The sequence below is a fragment of the Myotis myotis genome, unplaced genomic scaffold (genome assembly GCF_014108235.1).
Source record: "Myotis myotis isolate mMyoMyo1 unplaced genomic scaffold, mMyoMyo1.p scaffold_m19_p_9, whole genome shotgun sequence".
In the NCBI taxonomy this organism is placed as follows: Eukaryota; Metazoa; Chordata; class Mammalia; order Chiroptera; family Vespertilionidae; genus Myotis; species Myotis myotis.
Genome location: NW_023416401.1, coordinates 92,635,814 through 92,652,044, shown reverse-complemented (window position 1 = coordinate 92,652,044; position 16,231 = coordinate 92,635,814). Strand labels below are relative to the sequence as shown.

General features: G+C 56.2%; 1 protein-coding gene across 2 annotated transcripts; it reads right to left on the bottom strand.

The window, feature by feature from the left end:
* Nucleotides 1-1,235: 1,235 nt before the first annotated feature.
* Nucleotides 1,236-14,664, bottom strand: OPRL1 (opioid related nociceptin receptor 1). Of its 2 annotated transcripts, none has more exons than XM_036323770.1 (4): nt 14,256-14,664; nt 13,347-13,602; nt 3,350-3,705; nt 1,236-3,278 (listed from the first exon to the last, which is right to left on the bottom strand). In XM_036323770.1, exons 2-4 carry the CDS (start codon nt 13,568-13,570, stop codon nt 2,755-2,757), a joined length of 1,104 nt encoding a protein of 367 aa, XP_036179663.1. In that variant the 5' UTR covers nt 13,571-13,602; nt 14,256-14,664; the 3' UTR covers nt 1,236-2,754. The 2 variants fall into 2 exon arrangements, with proteins under 2 accessions (XP_036179663.1, XP_036179664.1); XM_036323771.1 differs by lacking the exon at nt 14,256-14,664 and adding an exon at nt 12,829-12,840 and having other exon boundaries at nt 13,322-13,464.
* Nucleotides 14,665-16,231: the final 1,567 nt, after the last annotated feature.

Here is a 16,231-nt window from a genome sequence, read left to right as displayed (position 1 = left end):
CCCTCTGCTGCTCTGGACCTGCCCTAGCTCCACAGGAGAGCACATCCCCCAGGACGGGGACCAGGTGGTCAGACACAGCCAAGGCACACGGACCCCCCCACCCCCCACCCCATACCCAACTGCAGGGAGACCCAGGACCTGGGAGCCGCAGGCCAGCCATGATGCAGGGGCAGGTAAACCCTCTCCAGATTCCTACCCCAGGGCGTTACTGGCCCGGGAGGAGAATGCCGTCTCGCTACAGATGCTGGTCTCCCACCTCCACAGTGACTCCCTGAGATGGGCATAGGCACGAACAGGGATGGTGCCCATGCTCTGGGCTCCTGGTCCCAGGGAGAAGCCGGCCCTCCCCTTCTGGTCCCCAAATACCACAGCCATTGCCCAGACCCCAGCCAGCAACACCCGGCTCGCCCCTTGGCAAGGCATACCAGAGCCACAGCAGCCCTGATGGGCAAGCTCCAAGTGGGTGGGTCCACAGCTCGCCTTCCCAAGGCTGGGCCACCCCCACAGCCCCGCAGGGGAGGGTCAACCTTTGGGCTCAACTGAGAAAGGGGAGCTTAGAGGAGCCCAGAGACCAGACCAGGGGCTGGGGCTGCAGCCTGGGGACAGGCAGTTTGGGGGGCTAAAGGGTGGGGCTTGAGATGGAGGTGAATGTGGGGAGATCAGAACTATAATGGGGAAGAGGGTAGGACAAGGATTGAAGGTGGGAGAGCTGTCGATTGAATGTGGGGGGAGGTAGGGGTGGGTGGAGCCTGGGGGATCAGGGTTGGAGGTGGGGCCAGGAGTGCAGACAGGGCTCAGCCCTGGAGAGCTGGGGGTGATGGCCCACTTTGGAGATCCCCTGGCACTGCCCACCCCTCACGCCTGCCTGGCCCAGTGCTCCCTGCCGGTCAGTGCAGTCTCTGTGGAGTCGCCCTGGACACACAGCCTGTGGACACACCACTCGAGTGCCCTTTGCCTAACTGCCTGTTCCTCCCATACTTTCCCTTGATGCTAAATGTTTATTTTAACAGCAAAGTGCCGGTCATTGAAACTTGTGTAAAACTGCACCTTGGCCCGTTGGCCTTGACCAAGCACTGCAGCCCATGGTCACCCTCACACCCCTCAGAGCTGCTCCGGGAAGGAGAGCAGGGCTGGGTGCTGAGAAGCCGTACCCATGTGGGAGGAGCCCCCCCACACACACACACTGGAGAGAAGCAGGCTGTTGTTTATGGAGAAACTATTTGTCCTGAATAAAACGTAACAGCCCCAACACATGAACTAGTCGCACCCATTCCCAACATTGGAGCGGGGCAGGGGGGGCGGGGGGACTGGTGAGGAGCTCAGAGCGGGTGGGAGGACCACACATGCTAATCCCAGAGAAGTTACCCCAACAGCCCACCCTGCAGGAGTCAGAAACGCCACCAGGAGGAGTGGGCCTGGAGGGAGGGGCAGGGGAGGCTCAGGCAGGTCGCAGGCAGGGCTCACTTGGCACACGTGTAAGTACATGGGCACAGGGGGCACAGGCACGAGTTCATGAGTCTCTGTCTCAGCAAGAAAGCGCTCAGCCCCAAGGGCCAGGGTGCCGCAGCCAGTCGCAGGTCCTTGCTTCCCAGGTGCTTAAGTCACCGGGCCCAGGGCTGCAGCTCAGCTCACAGGTGGAGGCAAAATCATCTTTTCAACGTTGCAGGGCTATTTGCAAAGTCACCAAGCTCCAGCTTCCATCTGCAGGCTGGGGCAGGTGGGGGCTTCTCTGGTGACCACACTAGGGAGACACCCCCACCGGTGCCCCACAGCCCAGACGGTTCTCACAGCATCACTCAAGCAGGCCCTGCCAAGCCCCACCTCTCCCCAGTTCCCAAGGTGAAACTGCCCTCTGGTTTGGCACCAGAAGTTCAGGCCTCCCCCACAGACACCTGGAGGCTTGGAAATGAGGCAATAGGTCAGTCACTGCCAGTGCAGAGCAAACCCATCCCAACCACCACTCTTTCAAGGCCACTCAGACCCAAGGAGGGCACAGGGTCCTGCCAGCAGCACAGCTGGGGACGTCTGATTTCAAGAAAAGGAGAGACTGTGAGGGAGAGGGCCCCAGGAGGGCACAGGGGCCCCAGGCAGGGGCCCTCAGCATCAAGCAGTCAAGACCAGGTACACAGGGCCACTTCACGAATGACGGACAGAGCAGCCTGTGGCGGCCCTGCCCGCCCTGCAGCCCGAGTCAGCTCTGCGCACGTGGCCCCGCGGCTGCAGCGCATGAGTTCACTGAGCCTCTGGAGGGAAAGGCTCCTGGAGGGACATGGATGTGGGGACCCGACCGGAGGCGGCACCAGTGACGCTCGGGCAAGTCCCTGTCAGCAGCTCCCAGCTCTGGGCCAGTCCCACTGCCCTCACGCAGCCCGCACACAGCACAGGGCCCTCGGGTTGCACACACTGCTGTTCCGCCTCCAGATGTGCCCACCCAGGGCCCGCGGGTGCAGTAGGGGGGAGGCCTGGAGTCCCATGAATCGTGGGTGTGTCCATGAGCTCTGGCCAGGCTCACTCACTGGTGAGTTCTTTCACACACACCCCCAGGTTAGTGTGACTGAGGCCACGGGGCAGCCCTAAGCAATGGGTCCCATGATGTCATCAGGCCCTTGGGGTCACAGGGAAGCTCCCAGAGTCTGATGATACTCAGGGGTCAGGTTGTGAATCAGCCTAGAGAGCAGTGACCTGGGTGAGCTCCGTGTTGGGTGTTGACGGGCTCTGCGGGCTGACGGGCACCATGGGCAGGTCCACGCCTAGTCATGCAGGCCTCGGCACCGTCTCTGAGGTCTTGCGGGCGAGGGCCACATCCTTGGCCATGCCGCGCACACGGTCAGACCCCGGCCCCTCCCGGCGCAGTGCAGATGTGCAGCAGAACTTGCGGAAGCAGGCCTTGAAGTTCTCATCTAGGAAGGCGTAGAGGATGGGGTTGAGGCAGCTGTTGACGTAGCCGAGGGCTGTGCAGAAACGTAGGATGGCTACCGCCGTCTCACTGCCTGGCTGAACTCCCAGTCCTTGGACCAGCACGAAGACCTGGACAGGCGTCCAGCAGCCCACAAACACTGCCACCACCACCAGCACCAGCCGCGTGATGCGCCGCAGGTTCCGGTCCTTCTCTCGGGAGCCTGAGAGCAGGCGGACACCACGCAGCCGCTGGATCATGAGGCTGTAGCAGATGGAGATGATGAGCACGGGGATGATAAAGGAGAAGAGGAAGATGCAGACAGCAAACAGGGGGCCCCAGTAGTCCTGTGGGGCAGGGATCTCCACCAAACACTCGATCTCTGCGGAGAGAGAAGCAGGGTCAGGTGGAGCCAGGGAGCATGGCCCTGAGGAGGAGGGACCACTGACTGACCTTCATCCTCGACCTGTGCCGAGCCCATGATGGCCACCGGGATGCCGACGACAGAGGCCAGGGCCCAGATGGCCACATTGACAGCCTGGGCCTTGCTGGACGTCCGGACATCGAGGGCACGAATGGGGTGGCAAATGGCTACATAACGGTCCACGCTCATGGCGGTCAGCGTGAAGGTGCTGGTGAACATGTTGTAATAGTCGATGGCAATGACAATCTTGCACAGGGCATTCCCAAATGGCCAGAAGCCCAGGAGCACGTCTGTGCCCTGGAAGGGCAGTGTCAGCAGCACCAAGGTGTCTGCCAGGGCCAGGTTAAAGATGTAAATGTTGGTAGCTGTCTTCATCTTGGTGTGTCTGCAGGGGCACAGGGAGGGGAAAGGACAGCTTCATTTGGCTACTGGCTAGACCTGGGAGCAAAGCCACCAGGAGGGCACCCACTCTGAGACCCTTGTGAAAACACAGGCTCCTGGGCACTGAGCCCGGGGCAAACAGTGTAATAAGCTTCAAGTCCTCCTGGCACACAAGAGAGTTCCACACCTAGGACAGGTCTGCCTGGGAAAAGCAGGTGTGAGGGTAGCAGGCACACCTGACATGGCGTGGAGTGAAGTGGGGGGACTGTGAGCGAAAGAACCGTGCCTCCTCCCTTGGAGTCTCCCCCATGACCCTTCGTGGAAGAAATCCTGTGCCTGCAGCTGTCAGAATTCTCCGGCCTCCCAGACCACATTGTTTTCCAGCCATCAAGACAGGAAATGGTGACTATGATGGGAGGGGTGCTAATGAGGTCTGATTGTATCCAAGCTACTGTAATAGGGCTGGGGAAACTGTGGGTGTTCCAGAAATATTAGTTGAATGAAGTAATAGTTGTGACAGTGGTGGTGGAGGTCATGGTGATGGAGGTAGCGGTGGAGGCGGCGATGGCGGTGGAGGCAGCAATGGCAGTGGGGGCGGGGTGGTAGTGGAGGCGGAGGTGGAAGTAGTGATGGAGGGGAGGTGGTGATGGAGGTGGAGGTAGAGGTAGAGGTGGTGATGGAGGTGGAGGTGAAGGTGGAGATGGAGGTGGTATTGGAGGTGGCAGTGGAGGCCGTGGTGGAGGTGGAGGTGATGATGGAGGTGGAGGTGGAGGTAGAAGTGGCAATGGAGGTGGAGGTAGTGATGGAGGTGGAGGTGATGATGGAGGTGGGGACGGTGATGGAGGTGGAGGTGGAGGTGGTGATGGAGGTGGAGGTGAAGGTGAAGGTGAAGGTGGAGGTGGAGGTGGAGGTGGTGATGGAGGTGGGGACGGTGGTGGAGGTGGAGGTGGAGGTGGTGATGGAGATGGAGGTGAAGGTGAAGGTGAAGGTGGAGGTGGAGGTGGTGATAGAGGTAGAGGTGGTGATGGAGGTGGAGGTGATGATGGAGGTGGGGATGGTGATGGAGGTGGAGGTGGAGGTAGTGATGGAAGTGGAGGTGAAGGTGAAGGTGGAGGTGGAGGTGGTGATGGAGGTGGAGGTGGTAATGGACAGGGAGGTGGTGATGGATGTGGAGGTGGTAATGGAGGTGGAGGTGGAGGTGGAGGTGGTGATGGAGGTGGAGGTGGTAATGGAGGTGGAGGTGGAGGTGGAGGTGGTAATGGAGGTGGAGGTGGAGGTGGAGGTGGTTATGGAGGTGGAGGTGGTGATGAAGGTGGAGGTGGAGGTTGTGATGGAGGTGGAGGTAGTGATGGAGGTGGCAGTGGAGGCGGTGGTGGAGGTAGAAGTGGTGATGGAGGTGGAGGTGGAGGTGGTGATGGAGGTAGAGTTGGTGATGGAGGTAGAATTGGTGATGGAGGTGGAGGTGGGGATGGAGGTGGCAGTGGAGGCGGTGGTGGAGGTAGAGGTGGTGATGGAGGTGGAGGTGGAGGTGGAGGTGGTGATGGAGGTGGCAGTGGAGGCGGTGGTGGAGGTAGAGGTGGTGATGGAGGTGGAGGTGGAGGTGGGGATGGTGATGGAGGTGGAGGTGAAGGTGAAGGTGAAGGTGAAGGTGAAGGTGGAGGTGGTGATGGAGGTGGAGGCGGAGATGGAAGTAGTGATGGAGGGGAGGTGGTGATGGAGGTGGAGGTGGAGGTGGAGGTGGAGGTGGTGATGGAGGTGGAGGTGGAGGTGGAGGTGGAGGTGGTGATGGAGGTGGAGGTGGAGGTGGAGGTGGAGGTGGAGGTGGAGGTGGAGGTGGAGGTGGTGATGGAGTTGGAGGTGGAGGTGGTGATGGAAGTGGAGGTGGTGATGGAGGTGGAGGTGGAGGTGGTGATGGAAGTGGAGGTGGTGATGGAGGTGGAGGCGGAGGTGGAGGTGGTGATGGAAGTGGAGGTGGTGATGGAGGTGGAGGTGGAGGTGGAGGTGGAGGTGGAGGTGGAGGTGGTGATGGAGGTGGAGGTGGAGGTGGAGGTGGAGGTGGAGGTGGAGGTGGAGGTGGAGGTGGAGGTGGAGGTGGAGGTGGTGATGGAAGTGGAGGTGGTGATGAGGTGGAGGTGGTAATGGAGGCAGTGATGGAGGTGGAGGTGATTTGGTGTTAGAGGTGGAGGTAAAGGTGGAGTTGGAGGTAGTAATGGTGTTGGCAGTGCCAACAGCAGAGGTGAGAGTGTTCCATGTCAATTCCACTGCCACAACGGAATACGAGGTTTACTCTTGCCTCTTAAAGAGGAATTGAGAATAAGCCCTGAAGCCTTCATGACCAAATAGCAACAATGATGAAGGTAAAGTCCTGTGCCAAGCTCTTCACATTGATTTTATCACATTTAAGTTTCCAAAAGTGCTCTTTTTGTTGCCCCCTCAGTGCAGTAGGACACGCAGGCTCACAGGGTTTAAGTGGCTTTCTGAACACCACAGAGCCAGTAAGCAGCAGAGAGGGCCAAGGGATTGAGAAGAGCAGCCGCGGACAGGAGAGAAAATGTGCCAAAGACACACTAGGTACAGGGCTGTTATCCAGAACACAAAAAAACCAATACTCAATGATAAGAATATGGACAACTGGGTAAGGAATGGGCAAACACCTTGCTAGAACCTCACCAAAGATGACATACACAGTGAAAAAGCAAATGAGAAAATGCTCCACATCCTACATCATCAGGGAAATGGAAATTAAATAATGAGATTCCACTGCACACCTATCAGAACGGCCAAAACCCAGAGCACTGACAACACCAAGTGCCGGCGAGGACGCGGAGCAACGGGAGCCCCCCTTCACTGCTGGTGGGAAGGCAGGGGCGCAGCCACTTTGGAAGACAGCTGGGTGGTCTCTTACCAAACTGAACAGACTTGTGGGACCCAGCAGTCACACTCCCTACTATTTACCCAAAGGAGTTGAAAACTATCCTATCTAATAAAAGAGAAACATGGTAATTAGCGTACATCCGCTACCCTTCCCATTGGCTAATCAGGGCAATATGCAAATTAACTGCCAGCCAAGATGGTGGCCGGCAGCCAGGCAACTTGAAGTTAACATGAGGCTTGCTTGCTTCAGTGACAGAGGAAACCCTGCCTGCCTTGCTGGCCTCTGAGCCTGCAGTTTGAAACATTGTTACAAATATAGAAGCTAAACAAAACCCCAGAAACCTGCTTTCAGCTCACAGACATCTCAGAGCTGGAGTTGATACAGTGTTTCGATTATAGAACCCAAACAAACCAGATACCTGCTTTCAGCAGCAGAAGCCTCGAGCTGGAGCCAGAGCTAAAGCTGGCCCAGAATAAAAAAAAAAAGAAAAAGAAAAAAAGGAGCAGTTGGGAGCTTCAGTCACCCACCAGCCTGAAAATAGCCCTCAACCCCTCACCCAGACTGGCCAGGCACCCCAGTGGGGACCCCCACCCTGATCCAGGACACCCTTCAGGGCAAACCAGCTGGCCCCCACCCGTGCACCAGGCCTCTATCCTATATAGTAAAAGGGTAATATGCCTCCCAGCACTGGGATCAGCAGAGCCACGAGGCCTCCTGGCACCGGGATCAGCATGACAGGGGGCAGCGCCCAAACCCCCTGATCGCCCTGCGGCTCTGTGTGTGACAGGGGGCGGGGCCACAACCTCCCTATCTGCCCTGCTCTGTTCGGGACAGGGGAAGGCACCCCAACCCCCTGATCAGCCCTGCTCTGTGCCTGATAGGGGGGAGCTCCCCAACCCCCTGATTGCCCTGCGGCTCTGTGTGTGACAGGGTGCGGCACCCCAACCCCCCCTCCCCCACTGGCCCTGCTCTGTGTGTGACGGGGTAGAGCCATAACCTCCCCATCATCCCTGCCCTGAGTGTTACAGTGGCAGCGCCCCAACCCCCTGATCAGCCCTGCTCTGTGGGTGATAGAGGGCGGTGCCCCAACCCCCCCCCCCCAACGGGCCCTGCTCTGTGTGTGACAGGGTAGAGCCATAACCTCCCCATCGGCCCTGCCCTGAGTGTGACAGGGTGCTGCGCCCAACCCCCTGATCCGCCCTGCTCTGTGTGTGACAGGGGGCGGTGCCCCAACCCCCCAATCGGCCCTACCCTGAGCGTGACTGAAGGTGGCATCGCAACCTCCCGATCCGCCCTGCTCTGTGCATGACAGGGGGGGTGCCCCAACTCCCCAATCGGCCCTGCTCTGAGCCCGACCAGGGGCTGCACCTAGGGATTGGGATTGGGCCTGCCCTCTGCCACCCGGGAGCAGGCCTAAGCCAGCAGGTCGTTATCTCCCGAGGGGTCCCAGGGGTCCCAGACTGAAAGAGGGCACAGGCCGGGCTGAGGGACCCCCCCGCCCAAGTGCACAAATTTTTATGCACCGGGCCTCTAGTCTATATATATAAAGAGCCAGGGTCCGTCCGTAAAGTCCAAAACGACCAAAGGCTCAACCGAACACCAGGCGGGGGGGGGGGGGGGGGGGCGGCGGGCCGAGGCAGGCGCAGCAAAGTCATTAGCCTCCAGCCTAGGCAGCCCGCTGACTCGTCAGTTGACTCCAACAGGACCTGGGCCCTCCCCTCTGTGAACCAGAGGCCCTTTTCCTGAAACCACATTCCCAGGATCTCTCAGACCCCTTTGTGGAAGTCAGGGAACACTACATGTAGTCATCCTGCCCTGGGGACTCCCAGGGCTGACAGCAAGGGTGGGCTTCTGTGGGGTCCCCTCTGTTATGCGATTCAGGGTTGTTACATCCTAATGTTGACTCTGGCAGAACTTGGGCCAGTCCTCTGAGTATCTGAGGTCCTGCTCCCTATACCAAAGCCCCTGAGTCTCTGAGACCCAGATGCAGAAATCGCCTGTCATCGTCATCCCACCCTGGGTGGGATGATTCTGTTCTAGGGTCCAGGGTCCCACCCTCCTCCCTCATGTTCCTCACCTTAGCCCTGGCAGGTCCTGGGATCCTCCTTCTGTTGACCCAAGGCCGGACTCCTCAGAACAAGGCCTCACTGCCCTGAGTCCTCTGCAGGAAGTCGGTGTACCTCACATCCGGTACCAAGCCCAGCAATTCCAAAGCCTGATGGCAGGGGCTGAGATGGGTTCCGTAGGGTCCTTTAGCCCTGCCTCTGATCCATACTTTGACAGGGCCTGGGCCTCCTGTCCTCAGAACCTGAGTCTGCAATCCTCCGACCAAGGGTCTGACTACCCGAGTTCCCTGAGGAGGTGGGGCGGTGGGAGGTGCAGTTTTCAACATACAAACAGGAAGCCCAACTTCGGGAATTTAAATTCCTGCCTCATTCACCTTATACTGTTAAACCCCAAATCTAGATACTATACCTACTATGATCACCCCCAAGATTTTAAACAAAGCTAAGATTACCAGTTGAGCAACTCTATTCGTTAAAGACAGCCTAAAGGCAATGGTTTCAACCTTAAAGCAGAAAGCTGGGGAGAGCCACATGGACAGTGGGGAAAGGGGGGTGAGATGGGAAATTTCTCTGGTAGTAGCCAAGAAGTGAATGGTTTCAAGGTGCATAAGAGCAACCTGTACTAGGGAAGCAGGGTGATTCACATCTCCAGAGAGACAGTCACATTACCTTGAAAAGATTTTAGGTAAATCTTATGAAAAGTAGCTAGTGGTGAAGGATGAGAAAGAACAATGAACCACTGAAATGGGTGGCCTAGGGAAATGTTTGGAGGAAGCATCATCTCCCTACCATGTGACCCATCAGAATTGAACAGGGGGTCAATAAGTTTGAGAAGGCCTAGGAGTGCTAAAGAAATGCCCCCTTTCTCTTACCAAAGCATCTTGGCCACCCCACCCCTCCCACGGAAGTGTCAGGATGGTGCTGTATGATATCTAAGTTTCTCTCCCAGAGCTACCATTAGCTGGAGGAGAGGCTTCCTAATTAATTAAAGCCTAGGGCAGCGGTTCTCAACCTGTGGGTCGTGGCCCCTTTGGCGGTCGAACGACCCTTTCACAGGGGTCACCTAAGACCATCCTGCATATCAGATATTTACATTACGATTCATAACATTAGCAACATTACAGTTATGAAGTAGCAACGAAAATAATGTTATGGTTGGGTCACAACATGAGGAACTGTATTTAAAGGGCCAGAAGGTTGAGAACCATTGGCCTAGGGCAGTGATGGCGAACCTTTTGAACTCGGCATGTCAGCATTTTCAAAAAACCCTAACTTAACTCTGGTGCCGTGTCACATATAGAAATTTTTTGATCTTTGCAACCATAGTAAAACAAAGACTTATATTTTTGATATTTATCTTATATATTTAAATGCCATTTAACAAAGAAAAATCAACCAAAAAAATGAGTTTGCGTGTCACCTCTGGCACGCGTGTCATCGGTTCGCCGTCACTGGCCTAGGGTTTGTGGCCCCTCATTGTCCTAGAGAAAAGCATATGTTCAGGAGGCCTGGGGAGGGCCATAGGAAATTTTGACATGGTGAAGATGACCAGGAAACCACAAACTCCTAGCACAGTTATGTAACAACCAACCCCAGTCATCAAAAGAAGGTAAAAGAGGAAGAAGCCGTTAACCCAGGTCCAGTGTCCAGGATGAAAGGACCACACCCAAACTTCTCCTCCTCCTCTTCTTTAGTGGCATATCCCCAAGACTTCCTGGTCTTGCCTGGCAGATTCCATCCTCAACCCATACTTTTTCTCATGAAGACTTTTTTCCCTTTCATCCCAGCAATTTCCCCACAAACCAATGTCCTTCTGCGCTCACTCTGTTGTCCTTCCAGGTACTAAAGACATCCATGGGGGTGAAAAGATGTCTTTAAGTTCAAGGAAAGGAGCCTTCCCAAAAATTCCTACCCCTTCAAGAAAACCTACGAAAGCTATAAAGCCAACAATATGTGGCCATGATCACAGGCCAAAAGAGGAACTGAATAAAAATGATCCAGAAAAAGACCAAGACGATATAGAAAAATTCACCACCTCGAGTAATAACTTGGGCAGCCAGTAACTTCAGAGCAAGGCCCAAGACCTCAGAACTATCTATGAAGTCTCTGAAGTCTGGCCCCCAAGAAATGCTGACAGTGTGGAAGCCAGATTTTACACCTACAGGTACACCAATAGTGATGATTAAAATAAAATTGATAAGTGGTTCACTTCCAGTGTAAACATAATTTGCAGACAATTTTTATTAAATTTATTGGGATAATATCTATACTAATAAAAGGGTAGTATGCTAATTAGACCGGGAGACCTTCCGGACATTCTTCTGGACAAAGCCATGGTGGCAGGGCCAAGGCAGAGGTGGCTAGGGGCGATCAGGCCAGGTGGGGAGGGCAGTTGGGGGTGATCAAGCCAGGAGGGGGGGCGCAGTTGGGGGCAAGAAGGCCAGCAAGCAGAGTGGTTAGGGGCGATCAGGTGAGCGGTTAGGAGCCAGTGGTCCCAGATTGCGAAAGGGTTGTCACAGATTGGAGAGGGTGCAGGCTGGGCTGAGGGACACCCCCCATGCACGAATTTTGTGCACTGGGCCACTAGTGTTTACATAAAAACCTGCACATGTTTATAATCATTTTATTCAGAATTGCCAAAACGTGGAAGCAACTAAGAAGTACTTCAGTGAGTGGATGGATAAACTGTGGTTCATCCAGACAGTGGAATATTATTCAGCACTAAAAAGGAATAGCTGCCCTGGCCAGATAGCTCAGCTGGTTAGAGCATCAGCCCAATATGCCAAGGTTGCAGGTGCAGGTTCAATACCCAGTCAGGGCACATACAGGAATCAACCAGTGAGTGCATCAATAGGTGGAGCAACAAGTCCATCTCTCTCTCTCTCTCTCTCTCTCTCTCTCTCTCTCTCTCTCTCTCCTTTCACACACACACACACACACACACACACACACACTAATAAATAAAAAATAAACAAATGAGCTGTCAGGTCATGAAGAGACGGGGAGGGAATGAAATGTACGACTGAGTGGAAGAAGCCAATCTAAAAGGCCGCGTGACAGCCCGACCGGTTTGGCTCAGTGAATAGAGCATTGGCCTGAGGACTGGGGGTCCCAGGTTCGATTCCAGTCGAGGGTGTGTGCCTTGGTTGCGGGCACGTCCCCAGTGCGGGATGTGCAGGAGGCAGCTGGTTGATGTTTCTGGCTCTCTGTCCCTCTCCCTTCCTCTCTGTAAAAAAATCAATAAAGAATATGTTAGAAAAAATAAAATAAAAAAGCTTTGTGACATCGGGAAAAGGCAGCGCTGTGCAGACAGTGAAGACCATGGTGGCCAGGGGCTGGGGGGAGGGACGGACAAGGGGGCACAGAGGATTTTAGGGCCGTGAAACTACTCTGTGTGGTACTATGACGGTGGGCACATGTCGTAACACATTTGTCCAGACCCACAGAACCTACAGCCCCGAGAGGGACCCCAGTGCACACCGTGGCTCTGGGTGCTGATGATGTGTCAATATGTGTTCATTAATTGTAAAAAGTGTACTATTCTGGTGGGAACTTTGGCCATGGAGAAGACTGTGCATGTGCAGAGTGGGGAGTATGAGAGAAATCTCTGTGCCTTCCTCTCAGTTTTGCTGTGAACCTAAAACTGCTCTAAAAAAGTCGTCTTTTAAAGAGACAGACTTGGAACAGTGGTCAGTACAGGGAAGGGGGCAGCTATTCCTCCCATTCCCTTGTCTGAGCATGCACACCACACACACCAACATAACACCATGCACATGTGCATTACACACTCAGTTACATGTACACATTGTGCACTTGGACATACATGTGAGAGCCAGCACACATTTCTATATACTAGCACATATGTGTGCCCACTTGCACATACAAGTGCACGCTCACATGTACATGTACACCATTGGGCATACATGTACACAGTGGTACGTTCATTTGCACAGCCACATTTGTGTACACATGTACATGTTAACATGTTATGTGTGCACATGTGTGTACATTATATTGTGCGTGCACTCGGATGCATGCACGCTCACATGTGTGTGCATATGCTCGCATATGTGTACACACATCTGTCCTCCCATGCTGTCCCCATATGGTCCCCATCCTGTCCTTGCATGCTATCCCCCCACATGCCCCCATACTCTCCCATACTGTACCTCCACGGTCCCCATACTCTCCCCACACCCTCCCCGGCACTGTCCCTATGATGTGTAGGGGCCTCATAGCCTGGCCACCCCTCTGGGCCCCACCAGCTTTTTCATTCTTTTTTTTTTTATTAAACTCTTTATTAGTTAAGGTATTACAAATGTGTCCTCATCCCCCCCATTAAAGCTTTCTCATTCTGAGGACACAGATGCTGGAGCCGCCCAGCGACAGGCATGAACAGGAGCCTGGGGTGGACTGGCCAGCACTCCTCGCAGAGTCACTGCAGGGCCCATGAGACCTCACGGCTGGGAGCACCACCTGTCAGAATCAGGATACACTGTCTGGGGCACACCCAGGCTGGTCCCCTCGCCTCCCTCTCTCCCCAGCCAGTGCCCTTACCCTGAGGAGCTGCGCATCAGTTGGGACCAACCCCACTCCATGGCGGGACAACCAGCCACCAGCCAGGCCCACCCAGCACAGCCCTGCCTCATTGCCCTACAGCTGCATGGGGTTCACCAGGCGGGACTTCGGCAGGGCCCAGCTTACCTGAGGATGACATACATGACGAGGCAGTTCCCCAGAAGCCCCCCGACACACACAGCCAAGTAGAGTCCCACGATGGTGACCTTAAGCCCGAGAGGCAGGAAGGCCCCATGGCTGACATTGAGGAGCAGGTCAGGGGGCAGCAGGCTGTGGTTGGGGCTCACGAGGCCATCCTGCAGGTCACTGCTGTAGACCTCCCCGGGCGGGGTGGGGAAGAGGCACTCCATGCTGCTGCCCTGCCTGCGCAGCCACTCGGTACCTGGGAGGCACAGGGACACGTGACCACAGCACCTGACACCCACCCAGCCGAGGCCTCCAGCACCATGTGCATGGCCCAGCAGGCATGTGAGTCCCCCCATGGGCAGCCACAGTCCCAGAAGCACATGTTTGCACACAGGGACACAGGCTCACACATGGGCACACACAGGGACACACAAAGCATAGAGCCATGCCTGCCTACACAGGGACACACAGGCACGCAAATGTGCATACACAGGGGCACAGGCACATATGCAGACATGAAGCATAGACAGGGACACACAGAGAACATGTGTGCACACACAGGCACAGTCTCATTTGGTCTGCAGACCCCCACATGGGATGTGTGGGTGTAGGTACACACCGGGACATATTTCCCCCACAGGGACTCCTGCACATGCAGCTGCCCCGTGTGCTCACAGGCACAGGGACACATGTGCGCGCACACGCACACACACAGATGCCCAACCCTGCCTTCCTGCGCACACAGGCACAAAAGGGACCAGACCCGCCCAGAAATACCTGAGACAAGGACACAGGGAGTGAGAGCACAGCTTCCGCCCGCCCTGCCCAGAGCGCAGCCGGCTGGCGGCAGGTCACCCCACATCCACCCCACATCCACCCCACACCCACAGCCAGTGGCGCAGGCCTTACCTTGGCACCCCCGTGGGAGCTGGGGCCGTGGAGACCTGACCCTGGCCCACGAGCAGCACAGGCTGCGGCTTCTGCCCGAGCAGCCGGGGTCTGGCTGGGGCTGCAGCAGAGGCAGTTGCTCCTCCTCAGCAGACGCCAGAGCAGCCACAGCCGCAGGAGCAGGCGGGAGAGGCTGCCGCGGGGGGCGGGGCTGCGCAGGCGGGAGGAGAGGCTGCAGGAAAGGGGGTCACCAGGCCCCTGACTGGGTGGGACGGACACAAGGACCAGGGCGCGCATTTAGAGATGAATGACAGAGCCAGGCTCAGACACAGACGCAGACAGGAACTTAGACAAAAGGACAAACACAAGGACACATGAGGACTCAGAACAGGCACATGGGGACAGACACACACACACACAAGGACACAGAGAGACACACACAGACATGGGACAGAGACAGGAGGAAGTGCACACGAAACACACAGACTAGGTCATAGATATGGGGCCGTGTCTCACATGCAGAGCCAGCCTTGGATGGGCTCAGACTGCCTGTTTGAGGGTCCCAAGGAAGCTGAGCCAGAGCGGGCCAGCAGGTGGGTGGGCACGGCAGAGCCCCTCCCTGGCCAGCCTCAAGTGGATCAGTCTTGTTGTCAACAAGCAGGATGCCTGTGCGCCCTTGTGTGCCTACTGTGTGCCCCACATGCCTCCCAGGCCCCAAGCCAGTCACAAGCATGACCTCATCCACCCGCATCGTGCTTGGCCATTGCTATCAGCATCACCTTTGTGCAGCGAGAGCATTAGGACTCAGAGGTGTGAGGCCACTTGTCAAAGTGACAGAGACAGGGTTTGAACCCAGGTCTTTCTGTCACTGAGATACACTAAGGAGGTCTGCGCCACAGCTGGGCCCCAGAGTAACTTCTGAGCATCCTTCTCTCATGGCCTGCCCTCAGCAACCACACAGCTGACAGCCCCCACTGGGAAGCTGCTTCCTAACACTGGGGTCACATGCCATGTCGGGAACTCCTCAGCTGAGTTGTCAGCCCCACCCAGTCATGGGGTCAGTCTTCCTGCACAGGCTCTGCCCACACATCCCAGACCCTGTCTGAGCCTCCGTCTCCAAGGATGGGGACATGGTTGCTAGGTGACTGGTGCAGCGTTGCTAGGATACCTGGGGAATCAGGAGAGGACAGAGAAAGCAGATGCCTCAGGACTCAGCATCCCAAGCTGTCCCCCAGGACCTGTCTCTGCATCTTCGCAGCAGCCTACTCAGGGACACAACATACAGGCTCACATGCCTATAAACAGGCACATGGGAAACACACAGACATGGGCACATGCTCAGGAATGCACAGGCACTGGCAGGGATGCACAAACACCTGGGCCACACATGCAAACCCATACCAATGTGCATGTGAGGCACACGGTTAGACACGAGAGAACAGACAGACAGAAGGTAAGGGCCTTAGACACCTGGGGTACACACATGGGCACCATCCTCCCCAGGGGAAGCTTGGCCCTGCTGACCTCAGAAGCCAAGAGGCTCACCTCCTACAGCTGCCCCTGGCTAGGCTCACCACAGTCTCAGCAGCCAATCCTAGTCCCTCCTGCATCCAGGGAACCTCTATGGAAAGACGGGCGGGGGGGGGGGGGGGGCCGAGACAGTCCTTCTGTGGAGCCTGGGGGTGGGGTCCACGCTCAGAATTTAGGGGCAGAGACTCCTAGTTCACCCTTGCCCAGGAGGCCAGAGCAAGCTGGCCACAATGGGGACAGTCAGCAGCCTCCTGCGGAGAGGCCCGGACTTCAGCTAAGACCCCGATCCACAGCCAGGATGGTCCCCTGCTCTGCGGCTCAGGTCCTGAACTCCCAAGAAGGCACCATCATGAGCCCAGCGCCCACAGCCTCAGGACACATGCACGAGTGAAGGCGAGAGTGGCATAGGCACTGTGGAAGCCACCGATACTTGGACAAATTAGGACTTAAAGCACTGATTCGGGCCC

Excerpts from the sequence above, each read along its gene's own strand:
- OPRL1 (XM_036323770.1), bottom strand. The coding sequence starts at position 13,570 with ATGGAGTGCCTCTTCCCCACCCCGCCCGGGGAGGTCTACAGCAGTGAC. Across the intron at positions 3,706-13,346 it reads GTCATGTATGTCATCCTCAG|ACACACCAAGATGAAGACAG; the intron begins GTAAGCTGGGCC and ends GTGCCCCTGCAG. Across the intron at positions 3,279-3,349 it reads GGCACAGGTCGAGGATGAAG|AGATCGAGTGTTTGGTGGAG; the intron begins GTCAGTCAGTGG and ends CTCTCTCCGCAG.